General features: G+C 37.7%; 1 protein-coding gene across 5 annotated transcripts in view; it reads right to left on the bottom strand.

Annotated features, from left to right (window-relative positions):
- Positions 1-10,170, bottom strand: part of LOC126321992 (maestro heat-like repeat-containing protein family member 1) — a 262,008-nt gene that overhangs the window by 203,209 nt on the left and 48,629 nt on the right. For all 5 annotated transcript variants that reach the window (XR_007558737.1, XM_049994248.1, XM_049994247.1 and 2 more), the window contains 2 exons: positions 7,187-7,265; positions 6,927-7,111 (listed from right to left, as the gene is read on the bottom strand). Coding sequence is in view for 4 of the 5 variants with exons in the window: in XM_049994248.1 (XP_049850205.1) it covers positions 6,927-7,111; positions 7,187-7,265 (264 nt within the window). In the remaining variant the exon portion in view is untranslated. The remainder of the gene's footprint in view (positions 1-6,926; positions 7,112-7,186; positions 7,266-10,170) is intronic.

The raw sequence follows: 10,170 nt of genomic DNA, 5'->3' as shown, positions 1-10,170 counted from the left end.
AATTAGGGTTTCTTGGTAGAGAGGACACAACATGCTATCACGGATGGAGAGTCGCTGACACACGTGTAAGTAGCTTCAAAAGGGTGCCCAGGGTAGATATCAGGACCATTGGTGTTCACGTAATAGGTGACCTGTGACAGGCAGACTGCTGACAAAACAACAGATTAGGTCACCACAACGATGACAACAAGGCCAAGAGCAGCGGAGAGAGAAATCCAAGATGTAACAAACAAGAATAACTGGGTGACAAGCAAGGGAGTTATCAAGCAGTCCTATACAGGTAAGACAGATCTAAAACTGCCTAGCCAAAGCACTGAATTGACCGGCTGTGCAAAGCACAGCTGCCTACGTACCGGCAGCATGGAATACTATTGGCCGCCATACACACATGACGAGACAGTGGCACTCACTCACCACATGGGCACAGCACTGGGTAGTATGATGTTTCCTAATGACTAAGTCCATCTCAACTCTTCTGGTGGGCAGTCAACCTCTGCAGTAGCCAAAGCCAGACTGTGTGCTTCACAAAATATCAAAATGCAGAAAATTGGAATCGTATGATTACAATATTAATCAGTCAACTAATACAAATATCATAATCATACTAATATATAGGTGTAAAAAGTGGTGGGGTATGAAAAAGAATTATCGCATAGTCACAGTCATATCTACAGTAGGTAACAGGACTCTGGTTCATTGGAAGAATCCTGGAAATATGCAATAAGTCTATACAAATCATATGACTTACAAAACACTCCTGACCCATCCTACTGCAAATTCATTTGGGACACATACCAAACAGGACTAACAGGGAACACTGAAAGGCAGTGTTAATGATCACAGGTTTGTTTAACCCATGGGAGAGACTGAAATTCTGAAAAATCCCATCTGGCGGCTCTCCCATAGAGACGCAAAATCAAGTTTAGATTAATTATTCTACACACAGAAACATTTAAGAAGTTATTCTGCCCACAGTCAATATGCAAATGGAATAGAAAGGAGCACTTAACAGGCAAGGTGCATCTGTAGACAGAGACTTATTAGGGATCAGTACAGGTGGCATTCAGTTAACATAAACAACAGGCAGACTATTGCACCAACTGTCTGTAGGTTGGTGTTTAGGGAAAGAAAGGATAAGTAATATTTGTCATTGATGAATATGTCAACTATGGGTCTTACCTGTGCCATAAGTTTCAGTTCCTCCATATGAATGCTGAATCCACTGATGTTTCACCGTAGTATGAACCATTCTACTTTACATTGAGGTAGGAGCACCACATAAGAGAATGGATGGTTCTAAACAGGCAGATACAGTCCATGGTGTCTACTGATGCACCACACTTCTCAAATAATAATAGTCACAGCTGGATGGCTTTGGACAGAGTTTCTTTGGGCTTCCATTTAACAAGTTTGTCCTTTGGTGGTGATGGTCATCTCACTGCTGGGAAATTCTGATAGCATTTCTGCCTGTTGGTATAATGTTGCAGTTGGGTGCAACTGATATTATTTGTAGTCCGTCTTGAGGAAACAGCAGATGTTTTGATATTACAGTTGTCCAATTGTGCTTACAATAGCAAAAGGTTTGTGCTAGTGCTGTTAATCTCTCTTTGTTATGGTGCATAGACATATTTGTGATGAAGCATACTCTTTCACAATGGATGCTTTTTTACATCTTAACTTCAGCTTAAGTAATGTATCTTGTTACTTTAAATACTTTACATTTTTTGTATCAAAGGAAATTTGTGATGAGAAATCTAATAAATTCAGAAACTGGCCTGCTGGCAAGTTCTCATCTTCAGGAGGCAAAATGTTTAGTATTGCCAATAGAAACATAACAGCAAAAGCAACAACACTATCACAGCTTTTCGAACTATTATTTCATACCTTGAGGAGGAGAGGGGGGGCTAGAGCGATGAAGGTTAAAATGAAGGGTAGGCCATTTAGACCTGAAGACATACAGGGTGCACCTTTAATGAGGATGAGGGTAGTAATTTATCCTGATACAAAGGACACTCCCCACTCCAAAAAGAGTGGGTTTGAGAACAGTTCAGGCACAATGGGGAGGTGAACAACTAGAATCACCATGGTCCAATTAGCCATAAGTTATATCAGCTATATCAGCAATACATATAGTTACTATTGTCTGTTCCATTGAATCTGTCAGTAAATGCTGTTTTTAAATTATGTGTAGGCAATTTCAGAATAGTATGATAATGTTTTAAAGAGAAAATCGTTGAATTCAGTTCTCCAGAAGAGATTTCTAACTTAACAATATGAGAGGAGACTAAAAGAGTTAAGCAGTAATCAACACGAAGCTTGAGTTGAACACACAGCAATTTACTGGGAAAAAGCCCACTGGAGCTGATATGCCGTTGCCTTCCTCCCGTTTGAGAACTGGCACACCCATCCACTTTGGTAACAATGAATCAAAAATCATTGTGCAACACATTTTTTATTACACTTAGTTCTATTTTAAACAAGTAGTAAACTGAAATAATAATTAAACCACAGGAGTGTGAAGACACTTCAAAGGTCTTCAAATTCTTACAGTCACTTCCCAATACATTTATTTCCTAATGGTATTTGGTTCCAATAAGGAAAATCACTTTCAGTTTGAAAGTGATTTACAAAACCAAAATACAATACAGGAAAGTAAAGTCATGTAGATTTTACATCTTTTTCTAGGTTTCAGACTGGAGTGCTCTATTTTGGTCTGCAAGTCATCGACTAGCACCTGTCTGGCATTAAGCAAGAAATTTAAAACTCCTTTAAATTCAAATTCAAATTGAAAACACACCATATTGCCCATTACCCCTATAAATCAACTGATTATCTAGGCTCAGGAATTTTAGATTCCTGTTACCAGCATGGCAATGTTCATGATACACTGGCATCTTATTCGCAGAAACAACTCTCTTCCTCTGCCCCCCCCCCCCCCCCCCCCCAAAAAAAAAAGAATGTGTAAAAGTTATTTTTTTGCTAATATTACTGTGTTAAATTTGGCCTGGGTATGCAATTACTAAGCATCAGTGCAGTTTCTAACAGCTGCTTCCCTTTGTTCTTGTGTAACTTAAATAGTTCCCCAAATCCTGCCGTGGAGAAGAATTTTCAACACATATACATCTACATCTACAGATCTACATCTACGTGATTACTCTGCTATTCACAATAAAGTGCCTAGCAGAGGGTTCAATGAACCACTTTCAAACTGTCTCTCTACTGTTCCACTGTCAAACGGCACGTGGGGAAAAACAAGCACTTATTTTTTCTGTGCGAGCCCTGATTTCTCTTATTTCATCATGATGATCATTTTTCCCTATGTAGGTGGGTAACAACAGAATGATTTTGCAATCGAAGGAGAAAACTGGTGATTGAAATTTCATGAGAAGATTCTGTCGCAACAAAACATGCCTTTGTTTTAATGATTGCCACTCCAATTCACGTATCATGTCTGTGACACTATCTCCCCTATTTCGCGATAATACAAAACGAGCTGCCCTTCTTTGTTCTTATTCGATGTCATCCACCAGTCCCACCTGATGCTGATCCCACACTGCACAGCAATACTCCAGAGTAGGGCAGACAAGCATAATGTAAGCAGTCTCTTTAGTAGACCTGTTGCACCTTCTAAGTGTTCTGACAATCAATCTCAGCCTTTGGTTTGCTCTACACACAATATTATCCATGTGATCGTTCCAATTTAAGTTATTTGTAATTGTAATCCCTAAGTATTTAGTTGAATTTACAGCCTTCAGATTTATGTGTCTTATCGCGTAATCGAACATGATGCGTGAAAAAACAAAGGAAAAAAAATCTTGTAACATAGGCTCAGAATTGTCACACCTGTACTTAAACTATTCTTTTTACTTTTGTTAAAACGAGTTCGTTTAACACTGTGACACCCCCAATTATCTTGCTGCAAGTACACAGGGATCAGTGAACACCACATGTTATCCTTATTATCTACTTCTGTGCAACGGATACTTTCTTCCTCAACAAAGAATTGCCCCAGAGTATGATACCGTATGACATTATCGAATGTAAATAGGAAAAATAAGTCAACCTTTCTCATTTTCAAAGCTTGCTTTTATCCATAAAGCAAAAATTGCAGAGCTTAGACGCTTTAGAAGAACTACACAATGTGACATACTGCTCAGATACTTATCGACATAAACACCTAATAATTTAATATATTCAGTTTCATTTACTATTTTTTCCAACACATTAACTCTAATTGTGGGGTCAGGCCCTGATCAGTACAAAATTGCATATATTGTGTTTTATCTAAGATCTGTGACTATCCACTCGCAGAGAATCAATTCAAAATATTCAAAAAAATTTATATACCTTTCTGGTTACACTACCTGGATTTCTTACCTTGACATCTTGCATTTTTTCATTACACAAAATGAAAACCAGTTACCAGAAAGATTTATGCTAACATAAATTGAGCTTCTCTACGAGAATACTGTGAAATTCCCAATTAAAGGCTTCTAACAGTGTTGCATTATAATGACAAGCAATGTCAATATAGAAAGGGGGATTAGCAATCATGATGTCCTTATAGTAACTATGATTACAAAAGTTAATAAATCAGCCATGAAGGCTAGATGAGTGTTTCTGCTAGACAGAGCAGGTAAGCAGTTATTAGCATCTCACTTATACACTGAATTGGCATCACTTAGTTCCAGTAAGATGGACACAGAGGAATTATGGGCAAAGTTTAAGCAGATTGTAGATCGTTGTCTGGACAGTTTTGTGGCAACTAAGTGGATAAAGGATGTAAGAGACCCATCATGGTTTAATAACAAAATTCGGAGGATGCTGAGGGAGCAGAGGCTGTTGCACTATTGGTTCAAAAGGGAATGCACAAATGACAACAAGCAAAGGTTATTAGATATTTGGGCAACTGTGGAAAGATCTATGCACAAAGCACCCAACAACTACCATCATCACACCTTAGTGAAAGATTTAGCAGAGAACCCGAGAAAATTCTGGTCCTATGTAAAGTGGCTAAGCAGGTCTATGGCTTCCATTCATTCCTTCATTGGCCAGTGTGGTGTGACAGTTGAAGATAGCAAAAAGAAGTCAAAGTTTTAAATTTCAGGTTCAAGAAATCATTCACACAGGAGAATCGTACAAACTTATCATCAAGTAACCATCGGACAGACTCCCGTATGGACGACATAATAATAAGCACCCCCAGCGTAGAGATACAACTGAAAGATTTAAAAGTAAATAGATCACCAGGTCCACATCGAATCCCAGTTCGATTTTATAAAGAGTACTCTATGGCATTGGCTCCTTACCTAGCTCGCATTTATTGTGAATCTCTCACTCAGCACAAAGTCACAAGTGAATGGAAAAAGGCATAGGTGACTCCAGTACATAAGAGTGGTAAAAGAACGGACCTGCAAACTTAAATACCAGTATCTCTAACATCTGTCTACTGCAGAATCCTTGAACATAACCTCAGTCCGAATATAATAATTTTTCTTGACACTGAGACGCTATGTCCATGAATCAACGTGGTTTTAGAAAGCATCAATTGTGTGAAACTCAGCTTGCAATTCTCTCACATGATATACTATGAACTATGGATAAAGGACAACAAGCAGATTTTGTATTTCTAGAAAACATTTGACACAAAGCCCCATTGTAGGCTGTTAATGAAGGTATGAGCATATGGAATAAGTTTACAGATATGTGAGTGGCTGAAAGACTTCCTAAATAATAGTACCCAGTTTGTTCTCCTTGATGACGAATGTTATCCAGAGATGAAGGTATTGTCAGGAGTGCCCACGGAAGTGTGACAGGATCGCTGTTGTTCTCTATAAACATAAATGATTTGGCAGGTAGGCAATCTGTGGTTGTTTGCTGATGATGCTGTGGTGTATGGTAACTTGTTGAAGTTGTGTATCTGCAGGAAGATACAAGATGACTTAGACAAAATTTCCAGTTGGTGTGATGAATGGCAGCTAGTCCTAAATGTGGAAAAATGTAAGTTAATGCAAATGAGTAGGAAGATCAAACCTTTATTGTTTGGATGCAGCATTACTAGTATCCCACTTCACTCGGTCAAGTCATCTAAATATCTGGGCTTAACATTGCAAAGCACTATTAGATGGAACAAACATGTGAGAACTGTGGTAGGGAAGGTGAATGGCTGACTTTGATTTCTTGGGAGAATTTTAGGAAAGAGTGGTTCACCTGTAAAAGCGACTGGATACAGGCCACTGGTGTGACCTATTCTTCAGTACTGCTTGAGTGGAATCCATACCAAGTCAGACTGAAGGAAGAAATCTAAGCCATTCACAGGCGCACTGCCAGATTTGTTACCAGTAGATTTGAACAACACATTTACAGAGATGCTTCAGGAACTCAAATGGGAATCCCTGGAGGGAAGGCGATGATCTGATCTTCTCAAGAAACTCTATTGAGAAAATTTACAGAACTGTCATTTCAAGCTGACTGCCAAACGATTCTACTGCCGCCAACATACATTGCACAAAAGGATCACGAAGGTAAGATACGAGAAATCAGGACTCGTATAGAGGCATTCAGACAGTCATTTTTCCCTCACTTTACTTGCAAGTGGAACAGGAAAGGAAATGACTAGTAGTGGTACAGGGTACCCTCCTCCATGCACCGTACGGTGGCTTGTGGAGTATCGATGTAGATGTAGATACATCTGTACCATCTAACACAGCATTTGAAGAATGTTAAATGATTTTCATAAAAAAGAACTATGAAATGCTAAATACTAACATATTTTTTGTTTCCCACTACTATAAATAACATTCATTTTATTGTGCACAGAGAAATTGTCTTCTTGTTAAGAACTGAGCTTTGCACTAAACCACTGTTTACAAGCGATCTTATTTCCTGGCTTTTATTTGGAATCCTTTTAAAACATAATTTCTTACCTTGCCACTGCTTTCACTTAAAAGATTCTTCATTATTACAATCACATCAGAAATCTTTGACTGAATAACATTTTCTGACGAATTAACCAGATGTGAAATGACAAAGAGGGCTTTTATCTTCTCTCGTTCACCATTCTTGAGTTGATGGATCATGAATTCCAACACCTTCCCCACACAGGCAGTTGCTACAGAAAAAAAGGTCCGTATGATCTGGTTCAATGATGTGACTAAAACATTCAAGAGAGCATCCAATTACTTACCAATCCTATCGAAACATCGCAAGACTTCATAATGATTTTTTACAGCAGCAGGTTGAGCATAATCTGGGAATGGGCACACCTGTAAAGAAAAAAAAATACATTTTAATGAAAACAATTTCAATAACAAGAAATGCTGTTGAAAGAAGTAAATCTAAACTTCCTGGCAGATCTAAACTGTGTGACAGGCAGGGATGAACTCAGAATCTTTCCTTTTGCAGGTAATGCTCTACTATTTGAGCTATTCAGGAATCATTCATGACCTATCCTCATATCTATCCTCATATCAGTACATCTCTTATTTTTCAAATGTCACAGATGTTCTTCTGCATACCTGCTGGACTAGCATTCCTGGGAGTATGGAATTTTGGGAAATAAGAGAGATGTACTGGCAAAGTTAAAGTTGCAAGAGCATGTTGTGAACTGTGGCTGGTTAAATAAGTAAGAGCAGCATTGCCTGCAAAAGGCACTTAATCTTAAGAGATTTAACCTAGCACACAGTTTAAATCTGATAGGAAAATTCAAAACACAAACTCCACTGCTAAGTGAAAGACCCTTTCTGGAAAGTAGATCAACATCCATACTGTCACAAGGATAAAATGTATGGAATAAGGAACTTTTCATTATGTATTGAGATAGTTTTCTGTTCCCTTCGTGCATAGAAATTTTAAGTGTAAAATTTTCTGCCTCTGCACAAGCTTCATTAGTCTAATATTTTCTTCATAACTGGTACTGGAGTGTAATTCTTAAAAAAGGATACAATAATACAGAAGTTGGTTTTATCCTGCTGTGTCTAATTTCAGGCAGGATTCTGTATGGCTGTTTTCTTTTTACTACATTTCTGAGTGTTGTTGCCCCAAACCATTTCCAAAATGTAGTATTTAAGTAACATTCTGCATGTGACTTTACTATTCCTTACTGAACAGAGGTTTTACAATAGAAAGTTCAGTTGGAATATCAACTATTATGGAAAGGATAGATTGCTACTCACAGCAAAGACCACACACTGAGTTGCAGACAGGCACAATGAAAAGACTGTTACACACTACTCTTTCAGTCAAAGCTTTCTTCAGAGAAAAAAGGAAAACCTACTCACACACACAGAAAAGCACGCCTCATGCACTTATGATAGCGGTCATGTGTATGTGAGCTGTGCCTGCTTGATCGAATATTTGTGTGTGTGTGTGTGTGTGTGTGTGTGTGTGTGTGTGTGTGTGTAATGGCAATACCTACATACCTACAGCTTAGTCCATAACAGTCATTTCACAGTGCTCTATCTACAGCTCAACATGTGATCTACCCATTGGTCAACATTTCCTTTGTATATTGTAAGAGGGGTAGAATCTTAGTAGTAAACAGGCAAGTAGTTTTGAAATTACAGAACAAAGGATTCAATTAATTACATGCTCCACAGATCACTTGAATCATTCTTGTATCAAAATGATGTGGAATGAGTCAGTTTACAGTATGTTTCTCACGGTTCAAGATTTCATGAATATGTACACCCCAAAAATAGGAGTATTCTACTCTCTTTACTGACCTCTGTTCATGTGCAACATCACTTGTTGGTATGACTGTTGTACATAAGCGAACAGAGTGTTTTCTCAAAACTTGGGGAGAGTACATTTTCAGAGAACAACTTAATAATTCTTTGAAAAATATCATTAACATTTTCTTCTGTTGCCTCCTCGCTACTGATATCTATTATAGCATTAGTACAATCTGGAAAAAAAAAAAAAAAAAAAAAAAAAAAAAAAAAAAAAAAAAAAAAAAAAAAGTCCCAATTTGCTTGCTGAATGTTATATGGAAAGTCATCAAATATATAAGGAATAGTAGTGGAGCCAAAATTGAACTCTGTGTGGCTTCCTTTATGATTTACCCTAATTCACTAAAATTTTCTACCCTTCCAACATTGTTTCGATTATTCAGCACAACTTTTTTGCTTTCTGTTCGTCAAGTATGATTCAAACTAGCTGTGTAAAGTCATGAATTTCATAAAACTTGAGTTTTTTCCCCAGAGTGTAACATGACCTACACAATCAAACACCTTGGGAAGATCACAAAAAATACCAACTGGTGATATTTTATTATTTAATGCTCATAATATTTGATGAGTGAATGTATTAACAGCGTTCTCAGATGAGCAACCCTTCTGGAATTCAACCTGTGTTACACTAAACAAATTGTTTTCACAGAAGTGAGAGATCGACTCTTGACAGTATTACTTTTTTGAATATTTTGGAAAACGAAGCCAGTAAGTCAACTGTATAACAACCATTCAAGTCTTTTTTGTCACATTTCTTGTGAAGGGGTTTAACAATAGTTTTTTTTAAACTGTTCAGAGAAATTCCCTATGCCAGCAATGCATTACATATATTGTAAGGACATTACTTATTAAGACGAACAGCATTTCAGAATTCACTTTCAAATTCCATCAACACCCCATGAGCTTTGGGTTTTTAGAGTTTTAGAATTCTGTTGACTTCAGTGAACAATGTTGGCCCTATTCCTCAAAAGTTTTGTGAGGTGACATTTTTAATACATTCTCTTGCTACTTCAATTGAACTATGAGGTCTGTTAAAAATATCCAGAACATTCTTGAGTTCGCGCCAATGGTGTGTTGGAGCAAAATGCAGTTGGCGTAGCTGCACACTCCAGGGTTTAATGTATAATTGCTGGAAGTTTTATCGTTGAATGTCTGTTAGTTATTGTATTGTCATGTATTCAGTAGAACATTGTGTTGTACAGTTCGCGAATTCAAGATGGCAAAGTAAGGAGCAGCAATGCGTCTTCTTTAAATTTTGCATGAAATTCAAGAACAAGTTTGTAGAGAGACACACCAAATGATGCAGGAAGCCTATGATGATGAGTGCTTAAGCTGTACTCTGTGTTACAAATAGTTCACATAGTTTAAAAATGGTCAGAAGTTAAAGATGACCCCTGTACAGGACGTCCTCCAACGTCTGGCGACAATGAAGTTGTGCGTG

This window comes from Schistocerca gregaria, chromosome 2 (genome assembly GCF_023897955.1).
Source record: "Schistocerca gregaria isolate iqSchGreg1 chromosome 2, iqSchGreg1.2, whole genome shotgun sequence".
Classification (NCBI taxonomy): domain Eukaryota; kingdom Metazoa; phylum Arthropoda; class Insecta; order Orthoptera; family Acrididae; genus Schistocerca; species Schistocerca gregaria.
The sequence above is the reverse complement of the archived record's forward strand: the minus strand, read 5'-3'. Positions and strand labels throughout refer to the sequence as shown.